Source organism: Quercus lobata, chromosome 3, assembly GCF_001633185.2.
Source record: "Quercus lobata isolate SW786 chromosome 3, ValleyOak3.0 Primary Assembly, whole genome shotgun sequence".
NCBI classification, from domain to species: domain Eukaryota; kingdom Viridiplantae; phylum Streptophyta; class Magnoliopsida; order Fagales; family Fagaceae; genus Quercus; species Quercus lobata.
In genome coordinates, this window is record NC_044906.1 from 68171633 (window position 1) to 68189830 (window position 18198).

Genomic DNA, 18198 nt, shown 5'->3' on the forward strand with positions numbered 1-18198 from the left:
CTTCTCTTGGCAATCCGGGTATTGCAGGTGGTGGGGGGTTGATCTGTGATGATAATGGGAGATGGATTGTGGGCTTTTCTCGCAGAATAGGGGTGACTTCTTGCTTCCTTGCTGAGCTGTGGGCTTTTAGGGATGGTTTGAGGCTTTGTGTCAGCCGTAAGTTCCATGCTGTTGAAGTTGAGATTGATGCTAAGGCGATCGTGGATGCGTTAAACAACCCAAGGTATTCCAACCTTTTTGTTTCGGCCATCATGGATGATTGTAGGACTTTGTTTTCTCAGATTCCCCGGACGTGTTTCAGGCACTGTTATCGTGAGATGAATAGATGTGCGGATGCGTTAGCTCGCAAGGGTGGCTGCCAAGCTGCTGGTTTTTTGATTTTTGAAAGTCCGCCTGTGGACATTTCTAGTTTAGTTGATTTTGACTTGAGTGGTTTGTATTTGAGTAGGCCCAGCCCTGCTCCTCCTTTTTCGTTCTAGTTTATGAAAGTTCATTTTAACCAAAAAAATACATATATACTAGCTATACATTGGTACCGTTACTCCTCTAAGAACATACCCAAAAATGTACCGGGTTGTACTGGTTTATTTTGACTGTATTTGTCGGTATTGGTGTTTCAGCTAATATAATCAAAAAATTATATTAAAAAATTATTTGATATAATATATTGGTTAATGTACTTAAGGTAATATGTAGGCTTATAAAATATGAGAATTCTAAATATTATATATAGCAAGGGATAACTAATCAAGTGTTAAATGCTACCATTCTTTAAAATTAGAGTGTAGAGTTGGTAGCACCATTTGAAGGGATGGAAATTACAATCAATTGTGACAGACACAAAGATCATCCAGGTCTACACACACACACACACACACATATATATATATATATAAAAGGATTTAGTGTAAAGGTTTTGGTTTACACCCTTCAAGGATATGTTACATCCTTATATTACTAAAAACAAGTACATCTAATCACACATATATCTCAATAAACACTATATATCAAGTTTTAAGCAAAAGATTGGTGTTTTTCCTTAAAAAAAAAAAAAAGTAAAAGATTGTTATTAAATGTAGAAGAATGTATTGAGTTTTAAACAAAGATTGATGTGACAATTTCTTATTGGATGATGTAAAACATAAGTTTTATACTCATACTTACCAAATTCGGACTCATATATTATTATTATTATTATTATTATTTAGTAAGAAAATGAAGGAAGCATTCAATAGTTAGTACAAAAATTGACATTGGGAATAACTGTGTAGTATTGTAAGGGAAGCCGAAAACAACCATATTTAGAGAGTATTATTATTATTATTATTATTATTATTATTATTATAATTCAAAATTTATGACATCAATCATCAATGATGGATTTGCATATTAGGAAACTATAGCCCTAAATTATCATAGAGAACCTGTCTTGATGCAGCTTAAGCCAGCTCTTAAAAAAGATATGTTTATGTTCTAATTTGCAAACTTTCTAACTTTTTTTGGTTGGATTAGACACAACTCACACAAGCAATGAAAGTAAATGAAAAAACGTTTTCAAAATATCTTAATTACGGAGAAGAAATGAATAGGATAGGATGATGATATATATACCTCAGGAGGATGAAATATTTATGAAAATGAAGAATATCCTGGGTTTTATATATAGGAGTACTCTCTGGAGGAGCTGAGTATTTTAAAGTGGGTTTGAGCCCAAAGATCAAACGAATTGGGCTTTAAACTGCTTTAAACTGGGTTCAAATTTGGTCTTGAGAAAAGGCATGGGTTTGATGGAATTTTCGGATTGGGCTAGCCTAGGCTTAGTGTATGGGCTAAAGCTTGCTTTTATTAGTGGGCTTTTGATTTTAGGCTTAAAAGTGTCTTGGGCTTGATCTAAACAACTGATGGATTGACTTGACCCGACCCAAATGAATCAACTCTCACCCCACGCTGCCACCACCAGGCCGAACCTCCATGTTTCAGCCAATAGCCGCTGTCAAGAGCCACTGCTTAGGTGGCCCTCTTCTCCCTCAGCTTCCCTCTCTATATCTCTATTTCTCTTTACAGTGTGTTTACTTTTGTGATGTCTAGCATCATTCCGCAAGTCTTTTACTAGCATCATTCCTTAAAATGTCTTATGTGTGTTTGCCATTTCCATTCTATATGTATTTTTGCAATTTATTATTTCTATTCCGTATGTAGTTTTAAAATAGATTGTTCAAATTCACCATGTGTTTGTATTTTTTTAAATTTATTGTGAACTAAAGTTTTGGAAATATATTTGAGTGTTGAAATAAAATGGATTGATAAAATTCACCATGTGTTTTTATCCCTCCACTAAATTGGTGTGTATTCACTCTGTGTATCCCTCCTCGAAATCTAGCTAGGTAGAGGGCAATTTAATTCGCTGTATATAAGTATTTGGTAGCTGACTCAGTAACAAAGATAGCTAAGCAAAACTAATGAAATTAATGTTTTCGGTTATTCGGTAGGAACTATAAAAACTAATGTGTTGATTTGTCCGAAACCAATAAAGAATATATGTGACTATAGTTTTTGGACTCAGAAAAGGCTATCTATCAAAAAAAAAAAAAGAGGGGGGACTCAGAAAATGTTATGCAGTTATCTTAAACAAGTGATCCTTAACTGGATTAAATAATCCATGAGTCTAGTTATCTACCATGACCTCTACACCAGACCCCACAAAAGTGAGAGTTTTGTGCAACGAGTATGTAGGGGCGGCTTGATGCATTTGGGGGCCTAAGGTGAAAATTGATTATCTTATTTTAGATGCAAAATTTCTACTAATTAATATGAACTACGTAGAATTTTTTTTTTTTTTTTAGAAATTTTATAAATAGAAAAAGTTTGACAAAATTTTTCATACTTGTTGTGGCAGATTGATAGTGGTAAGTAAAAAAGCGGTGTTGGTGGTAGACTTAGATGAGAACTAGTAAAAGTTTGTAAACTCAACTCTTATTATTATTATTTATTTTTAGAAGTGCAACATTCACAATATTTTTTACAACAAATCCTAGGTTTTAAGTTGCTTTTTGTTTTCTATTTGAAAATATCGCTATAATTTTTATTTTTTTTGTCATCAATAACAACCTACTACTTAACATTAGTTGTAAAAGTGTTGTGAAAAATATTGTGGACATTGCATTTTTCTCTCTCTTTTATTTGTTTTTTATCTAATAAAAAAATATTATTTTATTTAGTGATTATAAATAACCCTATTGGTTAAAATTTAGGGGCCTTATTTTTACTTGGGGCCTTAGGCGGCCGCATTTTTTGCTCTAACATTCAGCCGGCATTGCGAGTATGGTCTTTTTTCTTTTCATCCTCAAACCCAAAAAATCAAGCCCTTAACTTTTACCTTTCAAAACCCATAAACCCTCCATACTTTCTTACATCAAATAGCACATCAAACCATCTTTTAATTCTTAACACAACCTCATAATCCTTTCTTCAACAATTCTAAACTCTCAATCCACAAATTCTTTTAAATCTTTTTTTTGAGATAATATAGACAAAAGACATAGGGAATGGAGAGGGAGGGAGCAAGAAGACAAATCTTAAACCCATCATAAGCACATATAGACAAATTCTCCATTTTGTCCTATGTCACAATTCTTGTTGATTAATAAATTAAACTAGACTAAACACCGAGGCACCCGAGTGCCTTTAGAGCCTAGGCGAGCAAGGCGAAAGCCCTAAACCATGAAAAAGGCTCTAAATAATTTTTTTAATTTTTTTATAAAACCCATCAAAAGATTTTTTTTTGGAAGTTTGTTGTAGAACCTATAGTTAGATTATTAATTTAAAAAAGCTTGTTGTAAAATCTGTTGTTAAATTACTTAATTTAAAAAAGCTTATATTTGTTAGATTAATTAATTTACACAAGCCTGTTGTAAAACCTATTGTTAGAATAATTAATAGAATTAAAATCCCTAAAGCTTGTTAAGCCTATTTGATAATAATTAAGCCACATAATTTCTTCATGCAACACATGTAAAACACTTGATAATAATATTTTAGTGAGTTAGATACATATGAACAAAGTTATCTACATATAATAATAACTATATTATGGAGTTCCCAAAAAAAAAAACTATATAATGTGGCGTCTTGCTTTAAAAGTCTTGGTGACTTTAGGTCACCGCCTTGCAATTAGTTAACTCGCAAATAACAAAGCAATAGTATTGTAGGTTTTTTTTATTTTTTATTTATTAAGAGGATTTGTACTTTTTTTTTTTTTTTTTTTTTGTAGTTACAACTTCCAGTCAAAAACCCTTAAATAAAATAAAATAAAATATTTATAATAAAATAAAAGGTTCAAAAAAAGAAAAAGAATTGCATTGTTTTGTGTGTGGGTCCACAGTAGTATCTAGTTAGACTTTTCCACTTAAAAAATAGGAGGAAATTTGGCATTTAGCATTATTTTAGTAACTATTTAGTTAGTTGTCAAGTTTGTAAAACTATTTTGCAAACTGGTATCTCGAGGCTCTAAAACTCGAGTTCAATGAAAGAACTCGAGTCTCTTAAGTCTTGAGTTCAAAGTTGTGGCGAAATGATGTGGAAGAAAAATTCACGCAGAACTCGAGTCTTTTCTTGTTGAAGAAAATTTTGGGTTTGTGTGTGTTGGGTTTGTTCCTGCTCCTTCTCCTTGTCCTACTCTTGCTCCTCCTCCTCCTACTCTTTCTCTTTCCTTCTCCTTCTAAGTCTGTACACACTTTATGGAACTTGAGTCTCTAAGACTCGAGTTCCATATGGATAATGTTCCACGTCAGTTGTGTGCCAGCACTGGAACTAGAGTTTTAAATGTATGAATTTTGTCATCAAACTTGAGTCTAAAAAACTCGAGAATATACGAAAAGCACGATCGCCATTGCACTTACAGTATAGTAAAAAGGGCTAAGTATTTAAATCTACAGAGTTTGATCTGATTAGTTGCAGATGTATGTTTCTAACCTTTTTTTTTTCTTATTTTCTAATACCTTAATTTCCAATTTTTCTTGCTTTCTAATTTTAGATTTATTTACATTGTCAAGTAAATGCAATTTGTATCCAAAGCTATGGAGTCCCTCATCAGATAAGAGTATTACAGTCTCTTGTGATGCAGTTATGAAATCTCATCCAAAGGATATGGGTGCCACAACCTTTGTGACGAGAGACAAGTGGTCTATTCCATTGCTTGCTCGAGTGTGCTAAGGATAAAACTTAAGAGAGATCAAAACACTCTATTAGAGGGAGAGTCATTGAGGCTTTGGACCACTTATCTGGTTCATAGAAAATCCATTAGGAGGAATATGTATGTTGTGGTCAAATGAAGCAATAGTGGAAGTTCAAGATTTTAATAGTTGTTAGAGATATATTAGCCCATTAGCATAGGTTCAAGCCTAATTCTACTTTGTGTGCAAGCCAAGTCTCCTACTTGTACTGGAAGTCTATTAGTCTAGGGGTTAGTCTACTATATATACACATGTTATGATTCATTGTAATACATAATTTGTACTACACTTTAATATATTATTGATGTAGCCCTTTAGGGTTTCCTCCATGGATGTAGATTGTTTAGCTGAACCACGTAACTCTCGTGTGTTATTGTGTTTTATACTTTATACTTTCGCTTCCACATCCATATTAGCATATTCAACATGGTGTATCAATGCTAATATTTAACAATAGTCATATTATTGCAGTGAAGATCTCTGAAGACTTTTGTAATTGGGTTTTGGTTGGTTTCTATGGGCCTCCATACCCAGTTAAGATTAGGAGGAATTAGGAACTTTATTACAAATGATAGAGGACCCGTAGGTGACTTTAATTTGTGCAAAGAGAGAGAGGGGGACACACCACACCTCTTTTGTGTCTACAAATATAAAGGAATGGTACAAGGCATAGAAGCCAAGGGCAAGGATATCATGGGGCTAAAAGAAACAAAGTTATTGGGGGTTGGGAGACTCTTGTTGTAGGAGGGATGGCACTAGCTTTAAACAGATATTTTAAACAAATTTTTCTGGTTGTATTCTAGGCAACTAGGCCTTCAAAGCTAACATTTTGTATCTGTACCATTGTTGTTGAATAATCATGGAGCCGGATGTGGCAGGAAATATCTATTTCTATTCCTTTGGTTAGTTTGGTCCTTGGGTTTTTGTTCTCTCTATTACTATAAAATCCTTTCTTTATAACAATTGAAACCAAGTCTCCCTCCCTACTTTTGAGAAATAATGGCTCTCTATAACATCATTTCGTAAGCCTTTCATTTATCTTGTAGTATCCAGTAAAAAGATTACAACTTATTTAGTGTTTAATATGCTTAATTTTCCTACATTTATTTCTTATATATATATATATATATATATATGTCTCTTGTTGTAGGCCAAGGATGTGGTTGCAATGACCATTGCCCTTTTCGTGGATTCCTAATTTTGGTTTACAAAAGGGTCAATATTTAAATTTAAAGAGTTTGATGTGATTATTGCAAAAAAAAAAAAAAAAAAAAAAAATTGTTGCAATAACTTATTGCAAATTTTTTTTGTTGCAATTACTTATTGCAATGAAAAATTTCGTTGCAATAGAGCTTGATGAATTGAGTGATTCGGTTCCAAAAGCCCTCCATGGCCTACCCGTTGCAATAAAATTTATTTTGTAATAATATATTTTTCTAATTTTCTAATTTTAGGTTGCAATGACCATTGCCCTTTTCGTTGATTCTCGGTTTGGTTTACAAAAGAGTTAGTATTTAAATTCAGAGAGTTTGATGTGACTAGTGGCAGTAGAGGTATGTTTCTAATCTTTTTATTTTCTAATACCTAGTTTCCAATATTTGTTATTTTCTAATTTTAGGTTTATTTACATTGTTAGGGAGATGCAAGTTTCATTCAAGGTTATGGATTCCATAAATAGATAAGAGTGTTACAGTTTCTTGTGATGCAACAATAAAATCTCATCCAAAGGAGATGGCTGCCACAACCTTTATAGTGAGGGACAAGCGTTCTATCCCCTTGTTTGCTGGAGTGTGCTGGGGATACAAGTTCAAGAAAAGCACTCAATGAGAGGGAGAGTCATTGAGGCTTTGGATTACTTTTTTTGGCTTAGAGAAAATCTATGACCGAATTGCATGTGGAGATAGATTTAACCACATTGCCGGGATAGTAAATTCTAGGTATGGAGAGAAAAACATATCTTTTGATTCGAATTGGAGTTTCTTGAGTAGGTTCAGAGCAGAGGAAGTGAGACCAAATAATATTTGGTTTTGAGCAGTTCATGGCTCGGTGAATAGGGTTGCCCACAACTTGACACAATTGGTTGCCTATACAATCCTTTCTTTATAACAATTGAAACCAAGTCTCCCTCCCTACTCTTGAGAAAGAATGGCTCTCTATAGCATCATTTTGTAAGCCTTTCATTCATCTTGTAGTATCCAGTAAAAAGATTACAACTTATTTAGTGTTTAATATGCTTAATTTTCTTTTATATATATATATATATGTCTCTTGTTGCAGGCCAAGGATGTGGTTGCAATGACCATTGCCCTTTTCGTGGATTCCTAATTTTGGTTTACAAAAGGGTCAGTATTTAAATCTAGAGAGTTTGATGTGATTATTGCAAAAAAAATTTGTTGCAATAACTTATTGCAAATTTTTTTTTGTTGCAATTACTTATTGCAATGAAAAATTTCATTGCAATAGAGCTTGATGAATTGAGTGATTCGATTCCAAAAGCCCTCCATGGCCAACCTGTTGCAATAAAATATATTTTGTAATAATATATTTTTCTTATTTTGTAATTTTAGGTTGCAATGACCATTGCCCTTTTCGTGGATTCTCGGTTTCGGTTTACAAAAGGGTTAGTATTTAAATTCGGAAAGTTTGATGTGACTAGTGGCAGTAGAGGTATGTTTCTAATCTTTTTATTTTCTAATACCTTGTTTCCAATTTTTGTTATTTTCTAATTTTAGGTTTATTTACATTGTTAGGGAGATGCAAGTTTCATCCAAGGTTATAGATTCCATAAATAGATAAGAGTGTTATAGTTTCTTGTGATGCAACAATAAAATCTCATTCAAAGGAGATGGCTGCCACAACCTTTATAGTGAGGGACAAGCGTTCTATTCCCTTGCTTGTTGGAGTGTACTAGGGATACAAGTTCAAGAAAAACACTCAATTAGAGGGAGAGTCATTGAGGCTTTGGACTACTTTTTTGGCTTAGAGAAAATCTATGACTGAATTGCAAGTGGAGACTAATTTAACCATATTGTCGGGATAGTAAATTCTAGGTATGGAGAGAAAAATATATCTTCTGACTTGAATTAGAGTTTCTTAAGTAGGTTCAGAGCAGAGGTAGTGAGACCAAATAATATTTGGTTTGGAGCAGTTCATGGCTCGGTGAATAGGGTTGCCCACAACTTGACACAATTGGTTGCCTATACAATCCTTTCTTTATAACAATTGAAACCAAGTCTCCCTCCCTACTCGTGAGAAATAAAGCATCATTTTGTAAGCCTTTCATTTATCTTGTAGTATCCAATAAAAAGATTACAACTTATTTAGTGTTTAATATGCTTAATTTTCTTACATTTATCTTATATATATATATATATATATATATTGTGGGGACCGGCCCAGAATAATAGGTTGGCTGGGCCCTGGGCCCGTCCGAGGAACGGTCCGTCCCAGGAGACGTTGTGGCCCAGAATCCTTATTTAGGCCCACTAGGGCAAAGAGACCACGTTCGAGGAGTAATTCCTCCTCGGAAATTCCAAAATCCGAGTCAAGAGTACGTCCTGGCTACTGTAGTCCTCCCTCCAAGCACGTGAAAAGAAAGGAAACCCAAAATATCTCAGCTAAAACTGCTTTCACCACATTAAATGTACCACAACTACTCTCCTGGCCGCATTATGAAGAGAAGATCCCTGAACAGTGCTACATTGGCCACTGCAACTCACAAAGAACTGATAAGGGTGTCTGATGGGACAAGTGATCAAGTGGGGGTTTGGATGATCAACAAGTGTAAAGCCCAGATGATAGGAGAGAGTCTATATAATATGTAAAGGTCCCCCAAGAGAGGAGGATGAGAAAGGAGAGAAAAAGTGAGGAGAGAACACTGTAGAGAACTTTTATTTGTATGAATCTGTGCTATTAATCAAGTTTGAGACCTGATCATTTAAGAGGGGCCTCTCTTCACTGCTACCTCTTTTTGTTCTTGTACCCGTATCCCTTAAGCCCATGCAATAAACCGTTTAAGCTAACTGAAACCAAGTTTTTCAGCCCATACTCTACAAAAATGCATTGCGTGGGACCTTTTGGGCCAAGATTTGACCTACAAGGATCGGGTCCATTAAAATTGTGTTCCTACAATTGGCGCCGTCTGTGGGAAGAACTAAAATATCAGTAAGCACAACGGACGAGCATGGCAGAACTAGGTCAACACCAAGAGAATCCTCATCAGGCTAACCCTCAACAGACAGAACCCATTGAGTCCCAACGGCAAAATAATCCTGCCAACCCAAGCAGCAGAAGAAATCGTGAGGGAAACGTACATACTACCCAGACGAGCCAAAGTCATACCCAGATAGGTAGTCACGTATCCGAAAGGCGAAACAGTCATCAGACCATGCAGCGAGAGATAGATGACCTGAAAAGGAAGTTGCGACGTGCGCAGCGAAAGCGATCTCCCTTTAGCTCAAATGCGTCCTCTAACGAGGATGACGTGAATTATCGACGGAGATCGAGAACACCCCCAAGTGAAACTTTTTCTTACAAGAAGGAGTCTCGCCCTGTACGAAAGTATGAGAGCCCATCCAGCAAGGGTTTGAGAAACGATGCTATGAATAGGGCACTAGACCAGATTTCAAGATCACCCTTCATGTACAGAATTGAAGGGGCTAAGTTGCCTCGACGCTTTAATCAACCGGCGTTCGCCATCTATAACGGTCGAGCAGACCCGGTAGAGCACGTGAGTCAGTTTAACTAAAAAATGGCTATCTACTCGCAAAATGAAGCCCTAATGTGCAAAGTCTTTTAATCCAGCTTAGGACCAATGGCGATGAGATGGTTCAACAGCTTGGAGATAAATTCCATAAGCTCATATAAGCAATTCACTCAGGCTTTCTGCTCTCGCTTTATTACAAATAGCAGAGTCCCTCGACCCCTAAGTTCGTTGTTGTCCTTATCCATGCACGAGGGAGAGACCCTGAAGGCGTATTCGGATAGATATTGGGAGATGTATAACGAGTTGGATGAGAACCATGATAAAGTCGCTACAGCACATTCAAAAGCGGTTTCCCCACCGAGCATGGCTTAAGGAAATCTCTCACTGGCAAACCAGTTACCAACGTTCATCAGTTGATGGATAGGATTGATAAGTACAAAAGAGTGGAAGAAGATCAGCTACAAGGAAAGGGAAAGGAGAAGATCATTCCCCCCAAAGCGAATGATTTCAGGTCGGAACGATATAACTATAACCAGCTGAGGAGAGATTTTTCGAGACAGGCTGGATAAAGTAACTCGCAAACGGTGAATGCCGTGTTCAGAGAGCCAGTACAACAAGTGCTGGAGAAAGTGAGGAACGAATCCTTCTTCAGATGGCCGGGAAAGATGGCTGGAGACCCTTCAAAACGTAACCAGAACCTGTATTGCCACTATCATCAGGACCATGGACATACCACTGAGGATTGCAGGAATCTATAGAATCACCTAAATCAGTTGGTCTGAGAAAGAAAGTTATGTCACCTTTTACACCCCTCGAGCAGTCATCCGGGCCAGGCAATGCAAGAGCCTCGAAAAGATGTATCCTTAAGACCCCCCACAGGAACGATTCATGTCATCCTCGCCGCTCCAAGGAGAACTGGGTCATTTCCTTCCAGGGTGCTGTCTGTGGCTCGGCTCTCTGCCAAGGACAGGGGAAGAGAATTTAAAAGGCCTAAAAAGGGAAGCTCGTTAGTATTATGATTCTCGGACGAGGATAAAAGGGGAACTATCCAACCTCACGACGATGCCTTAGTGGTTACGCTGAGAATCGGAGGCTTCGATGTGAGAAGGGTTCTGGTAGACCCGGGTAGCGCAGTAGAGGTAATATACCCTGATCTATACAAGGGGCTGAACCTGAGGCCAGAGGATTTGACGGCTTATGACTCTCCCCTTATCAGTTTCGAAGGGAAGACTGTTACGCCAAAAGGGCAGATCAGACTACCCATACAGACTGGGTCAAAGGTGGTAGAGGTGAACTTTATCGTGGTCGATGCCTACTCGCCCTACACAGCGATAGTAGCCAGGCCATGGATCCATGCCCTAGAAGCTGTATCCTCCACACTTCACCAAAAGGTAAAATACCCTTCTAGAGCAGATTCGTGGAGATCAGGCCATGGCCAGGCAATGTATGGTGGCCGCCATCTCACATAGGTCCCATGCAGAGTCCTCGGCCTCTGAGAACTTATAGCAACCAGCCACCTCGGCAGGGCAAGTCGATGAGTCAGCCGAGGAGATGAGGTGTGAAGGTTTAGAAAAGTTTATCGTTGACAATGACCTGGAGAGATTTTTCCAGGTCGGCTCCGAGTTGCCTCTTCAAGAAAAAGAGGAACTGGTCGGATTTCTGAGAAGAAATGTCGATGTTTTTACGTGGGACACTTACGACGCCCCGGGGGTTGACCCTAGCCTTATTTGTCACCACTTGAATGTTAACCCATCTTCCATTCCAAAGAAGCAACCATTCTAACGTCCCTTGAAGGAACATGCCAGTGCTGTTAGAGACGAAGTGACAAAGCTCAAAAAGCCCGGAGCCATTAAAGAAGTTTTTTACCCTGAATGGCTGGCAAATACGGTGGTGGTTAGAAAGAAAACGGGAAAGTGGCGAGTCTGCGTGGACTTCACAGACTTGAATAAGGCATGCCTAAAAGACCCATTCTCTTTACCTTGAATTGACCGACTGGTGGATGCAACTATAGGCCACCCTCGAATAAGCTTCCTGGACGCCTTCCAGGGCTATCATCAGATACCCCTTGCATTAAAGGATCAGGAGAAGACGGCGTTCATGACACCCGTCGGGAACTATCACTATAAGGTAATGCCCTTCGGACTGAAGAATGCAGGGTCAACTTACCAAAGAATGATGATCAGAATGTTCGAACCACAGTTGGACAAAATTATTGAAGTCTACATAGACGATATGGTCGTAAAAAGTAAAATAGTGTCCGAGCACGTAAAGGACCTAGAGATCATCTTTGACATCTTAAGGGAGCACAAGTTGCGACTCAATGCTTCCAAATGTTCATTCGGGGTCGAGTCTGGGAAATTCCTAAGCTATATGGTAACCCATAGAGGGATAGAGGTAAGCCCAGATCAAATCAAAGCGATTAATAGCCTACAGGCTCCTCGGAATTCGAAAGAAGTACAGAAACTTATTGGCATGATCGCAGCATTAAACCGGTTCATATCACGATCTGCAGACCGATGTCGACCCTTCTACTTCTTGATAAATAAATGGAAAGGGTTTGAGTGGTCGGAGGATTGTGTCCGGGCCTTCCAGCAACTTAAGGAATACTTGTTGCGACCACCCATCATGTCTAGCCCTGAGGCAGACGAGGTACTGTATGCATACATAGCCGTAGCCCCTCATGCTGTAAGCCTGGTACTGATACGGGACGACAACGGGGTACAACAACCAGTGTACTACGTGAGTAAATCATTACATGAGGCCGAAGTGTGATACTTACCATTGGAGAAAGCAATTCTGGCGGTAGTGCACACCACACGGAAGCTCCCTCATTACTTTCAGGCACATACGGTTATTGTTTTAACACAGCTTCCTCTTTGATCGGTGCTCCGAAGCGTCGATTACACAGGAAGGATCGCTATGTGGAGTGCACTGTTGGGTGCTTTTGACATTAAATACATGCCCAGGTTTTCTATCAAGGGTCAAGTCCTCGCGGATTTAGTCGCAGAATTCACTGAACCCTCTATAGAAACAATAATCGAGAAGAAAGACATGGATGGAAAATCAGTTGGCACAATATCAACACGGGAGACCTTGCGCTGGAAAGTCTACGTGGATGGTGCGGCCAACCAAAGAGGATCTGGAATTGGGCTAGTTTTAATATCGCCTGAAGGCATTACCATTGAGAAATCGCTAAGATTCGAGTTCTCAGCTACGAACAACGAGGCTGAGTACGAAGCCTTACTTCAAGGGATGATGATGGTTCAAAAATTGGGTGGAAGGGCAATGGAAGCGTTCTCGAACTCCAAATTGGTCGTTGGCCAAGTGATGGGTGAGTTAGAAGCTAGGGATGCTGGAATGCAGGAATATCTCGGCCGGGTCAAACGCCTACAGTCAGACTTTGAATCCTTTAACCTAACGCATGTTCCGAGAAGTGAGAACACACATGCGGATTCCCTAGCCACTCTAGCCACATCCCCTGCACATGACCTGCCCAGGACGATCCTTGTTGAAGATTTATGCTAGGCAAGTTCCATTAGAGGAAAGAAAGCTCAGGTCCATCAGGTTAGAAAGAGTCCTAGTTGGATGGATCCTATAGTGAACTTCCTCAAGGACAATACATTACCAGAAGGAAAACTGGAAACCGAGAAGATACGGAGGAATGCTCCTCGGTTCTGGTTATCGGGAGACCACAAACTATACCGGCGCTCCTATTCTGGGCCGTACCTATTATGTATACACCCAGAAGAATCTGAGTCCTTGCTTGAAGAGTTACATGAGGGGATTTGTGGAAGTCACACCGGAGGGAGATCGCTGGCGCACAGGGCACTTACCCAAGGATACTGGTGGCCGAACATGCAAAGAGAGGCCCAAGAATATGCAAAGAAGTGTGATCAGTGCCATAGATTCGCCCCAAATATCCACCTACCTGGAGGAGTCCTTAACCCTCTCTCCAGCCCTTGGCCGTTTGCTCAGTGGGGTCTTGATATTGTCGGTCCTTTCCCCAATGATGCAAGGAATAAGCGATACATAATAGTCGGAACTGATTATTTCACCAAATGGGTGGAGGCTGAGCCTTTGGCCAATATCAGGGACGTGGATGCCAAGAAATTCATTTGGAAAATCATTATTACACGCTTCAGAACTCCGCACACACTCATCTTGGACAACGGTCTCCAATTTGATAGTAAGAACTTCAGGGAGTACTGTTGCGAGTTTGGGATCATTAACCGGTATTCCACTCCTGCCTACCCTCTGGGAAATGGACAGGCCGAGGCCGTGAACAAAGTCATTGTGAGTGGGCTGAAAAAGAGGTTGGATGAGGCAAAGGGGAGATGGGTGGAAGAGCTCCCATATGTTTTATGGACCTATCGGACGACGCCGCGGCGGTTAACGAGTGAAACTCCCTTTTCAATGACTTATGGAGCCGAGGCCGTACTCCCAATCGAGAATAGCTTCCCCACCTTGAAGTCTAACGCCTTCACCCCAGATAATAATGACGAGTTATTGGGGAGAAGTCTAGATTTGGCCGAGGAAAAAAGGGAAAGGGAGATGATCCACATGGCCTGCTATCACCAAAAGCTAAAGTAGGGATATGACGTTAATGTAAGGCTGCGACCTTTAAGTCCAGGTGACCTCGTGATGAGAAAGATTCTCGACAATGCTAAAAACCCTTCCTGGGGCAAGCTGGGACCGACCTGGGAAGGACCATACCGCATCACATCCGTAGCCGGAATAGGTGCTTATTACCTAGAAGACTTAGATGAAAAAACTGTATCTCGCCCATGGAATGTGAATAATCTAAGAAGATATTATTATTAATGAAAGTAGCTCTGCCTATGTTTTATTCCACGATCATCGCACACCCATTAGTCCAGTTGCATCTTGACAATATCCAAGTTTTAAACAGAACTTAAATCCTGCATGGCTCCTCGGACCACAGACTTAGGGGAAATTAATAACTTATGGCATCTATCCAAGTTTTAAACAGAACCTAAATCCTGCATGACTCCTCGGACCACAGAATTAGGAGAAATTAATAACTTACGGCATCTCCACAAGTTTTAAACAGAACCTAAGTCCTGCATGGCTCTTCGGACCACAAACTTAGGGAAATTAATAACTTATAGCATCTATCCAAGTTTTAAACAGAACCTAAGTCCTGCATGGCTCCTCGGACCACAGACTTAGGGGAAATTAATAACTTATGGCATCTATCCAAGTTTTAAACAGAACCTAAGTCCTGCATGGCTCCTCGGACCACAGACTTAGGGGAAATTAATAACTTACGGCATCTCCACAAGTTTTAAATAGAACCTAAGTCCTGCATGGCTCTTCGAACCACAGACTTAGGGGAAATTAATAACTTATGGCATCTATCCAAGTTTTAAACAGAACCTAAGTCCTGCATGACTCCTCGGACCACAGACTTAGGGGAAATTAATAACTTACGGCATCTCCACAAGTTTTAAACAGAACCTAAGTCCTGCATAGTTCCTCGGACAACAGACTTAAGAAAAATTAATAACTTGTAACTCTTGTGCAATTTCAAGGTACGTGCGTAGTTTAGTATTATTACAACTATCATTCAAATTCGCTGCACGGCATTCCTCTTTCTTATTCGTTTATACTTGTTTATATTGTTGCAAACGTTAAATAGAGGAACAGTGTTAGTAAACATCAGGAGAGAATAAAAAAAAAAAAGAGAGAAGAAAGAAGAGAACATACTATATTAATAAGCCGAAATCCATACAAAGAGAGGTTTTTACAAAAAAACAAAAATAAGACAACTCTCATTAAAAAAATATAAATACAATAATTAAAAACCTAAAATCTAAGCCTCAGCAGGAATATTCTCTTTCTGCTCTGGCTGAGGAGGAGGAACCTCGGAGATAGACTTCTTGGCAGGATCCTTGGCTTTACCAAGCAAAGGGATGGCATCAGGAATAGCCATGGCCTGCTTGGAAGCTTCAGGAGCGCCATCAAGATTCTCTCGGATCTTCGGCAGAAAGAAGACATTCCCGGGCAATTTCAGCACCGAGTCTGCAGGAATTCCTGCAGCATCAAGGGCATAAGCCCATAAGATGCTGCAGTAATCCCTACACACCTCTGGAATTTCCTCGGAGAGCCTAACTTCAGTTTCTCCAACCTCGAGCTAATAAGCAGCTTTCTTTTCAGTCTCGGCAGCCTCCTGAATCAGCTGAGCCTCTTCTTTAGCCCGCCGGACTTCCTCCTCAGCTTTTTGTAGCGTGGCCTTGAGATCCAGCACTGTCTGCTTTTCGGTTGCAAGGCTGGTCTCGGTCACAAATAACTTTTGGCGCTGGTCCTCAGCTTGAGTTTCGGCGTTCTTTAGCCCAGCTAAGGTGCTCTTGCGGGCTTTCTCCGACTCTTTGAATTTTTCCGCAAGTTCAAAGTTCTCCTGCTTGAGGGACCCTACAGACTTCTCAACCTCGACACGAGACTGAGCCTCAGCTTCAGCTAATTTGCGGTTTTCGCGGCAGTATTCCTCGGCCACGAACACTTGCTGAGTGATCTGCCCACAAAACAAGAAGACAACGTCTTAGAATGCTACAAGGTCTAATGATTTAATGGAAGGATAGAAGAGTCACTTACCATTGCAAGGTCCATCTTGAGGGATAGAAAGAGCTCGGGTTGGGAGAATCGCCTGTAAGCCTCCATGTCCCGAGGAAGGAGTACTGGCTGCTCTAGGGCCTCAGCTATGTATCCTGCTCGGCCCCTGTTGTATTCTCGGACCGATGCAGTGTAAGGGATAGCAACCCCATCTAGCTCCATCTTTGGGCTCCAAGTGCACGGTTGAACACGCACTTCAGCCCGGTTCTCCTCCTCTCGGCTCTCTATGGAGGAAGCCCTTTTATTCCTTTGCCCGCGGGTGGTTTTTTGCTGCTTGCCCTAGCGGGGCACCACCTCGCCTTCCTCGGGGATTTCAACCAGCCTTTTCTTTTTTAGGTCCGGGTTAACCTTGAGGTTAAGGTCAGAAGGAACCTGAGGAGCAACTGGAGGAAGGTCCTGGGTCTGCGACTAAGCAGGCGCCTTCGAAGACTGGCCTTTTCCTTGGGAGGACATCAATTCCCATAAGGATTTTCCTTTGCCAGCCATTTTGTCTACCTCCTCGTCTGATGAGTCGTCCGAGTAGGCTATAATAATCGGAGCGCCAACCATGGAGTTTCGATCCTACTCCCCTTCAGGGTCTGAAAGCTCAATTAAAGGGGCTTGATGAGCCTCCTCTTCAAAATAGAACTCGTCTATCTCCTCCTCAAGAGAAAGACGAGATGATTCGGTCTTTCCTTCAATTGGCGCAGCAACGTCAAGGTTGTCTGGCGGGGGCAGTTGCACGGCTGGTGGAGGATTCCGAGTGCTAGGTAACACGACTGGCTTAAGATCTTGTCGAGCCAGAAACTTGGGTTTGGATATGTCAATCCTAGCCAACCTGGGACTACCAGCTCTTATGGCGTGGCCAATGGCTTGGAAAGAGCGGGTTAGTGGTCAGTAGCCCAATACCAAATGACACACGCGCAGCTGCCCGTCCTCGGTAACGTAGATTTCAGACCTTAGAAGATAGTTCAAGGCTGGAATGTTCACGTGGCTTAGCTTGGGGGCAACTAGAGCTCTATCTGCAATACAGCCGAGAAGGAAGTTAGAATTAAACTATAAAATTTATGACTTAAGCAAAAAAAAAGAAAAAAAGAGTGAGTCCGAAGAGCTAAGCCCCCTCCCTAAAGGACTGGCCCTAAAGGCGTCGCACCTGGAATTCCTGCCCGAGTTGGACAATGAAAACCATCGCTTCACTCTCCTGAGGTAATGAGAAAATCATCCTTCATAGTCTTATTGGATATGGGGAGACAGGAGATTAGCCTAACCACCTCGGATCGAGATTTAAGGTAATACCCTCCCTTCTCGAGGTAATGACACTCGTACATGTGAACCACATCATGCCAGGTCAGGCTTAGACCCATCCGCTTGTTCAAGACATTTATGCAGCCTAATACCCTGAACATGTTTGGAGCGCACTGATGCGGTGTCAACCTATAGTAGAACAAGTAGTCCTGGGTAATCCTACGTATGGGAAGTGTTATTCCTCCTTCTATAAAGGCAATCATAGGAATGACCACTTCACCCACGTCTCTATCTATCAATACTCCTTTTGGGGGACAGTACCGCAAAACCACCCCCTGCGGGATGTGGTATTTTGCCCTAAAAGCCTCCATGGTAGCCGGAGTGTCTACTAGGTCTTTGAATCTACCC

General features: G+C 40.3%; 1 protein-coding gene across 1 annotated transcript; it reads left to right on the top strand.

The window, feature by feature from the left end:
• Window positions 1-12987: 12987 nt before the first annotated feature.
• Window positions 12988-13461, top strand: LOC115981325 (14.7 kDa ribonuclease H-like protein). The gene has a single exon (XM_031103478.1). It carries the CDS (start codon window positions 12988-12990, stop codon window positions 13459-13461), a length of 474 nt encoding a protein of 157 aa, XP_030959338.1.
• The last annotated feature ends 4737 nt before the right edge of the window (window positions 13462-18198 follow it).

Bases quoted from the DNA above. Each gene is read 5' to 3' on its own strand.
- LOC115981325 (XM_031103478.1), top strand. From the start codon at position 12,988: ATGGATGGAAAATCAGTTGGCACAATATCAACACGGGAGACCTTGCGC.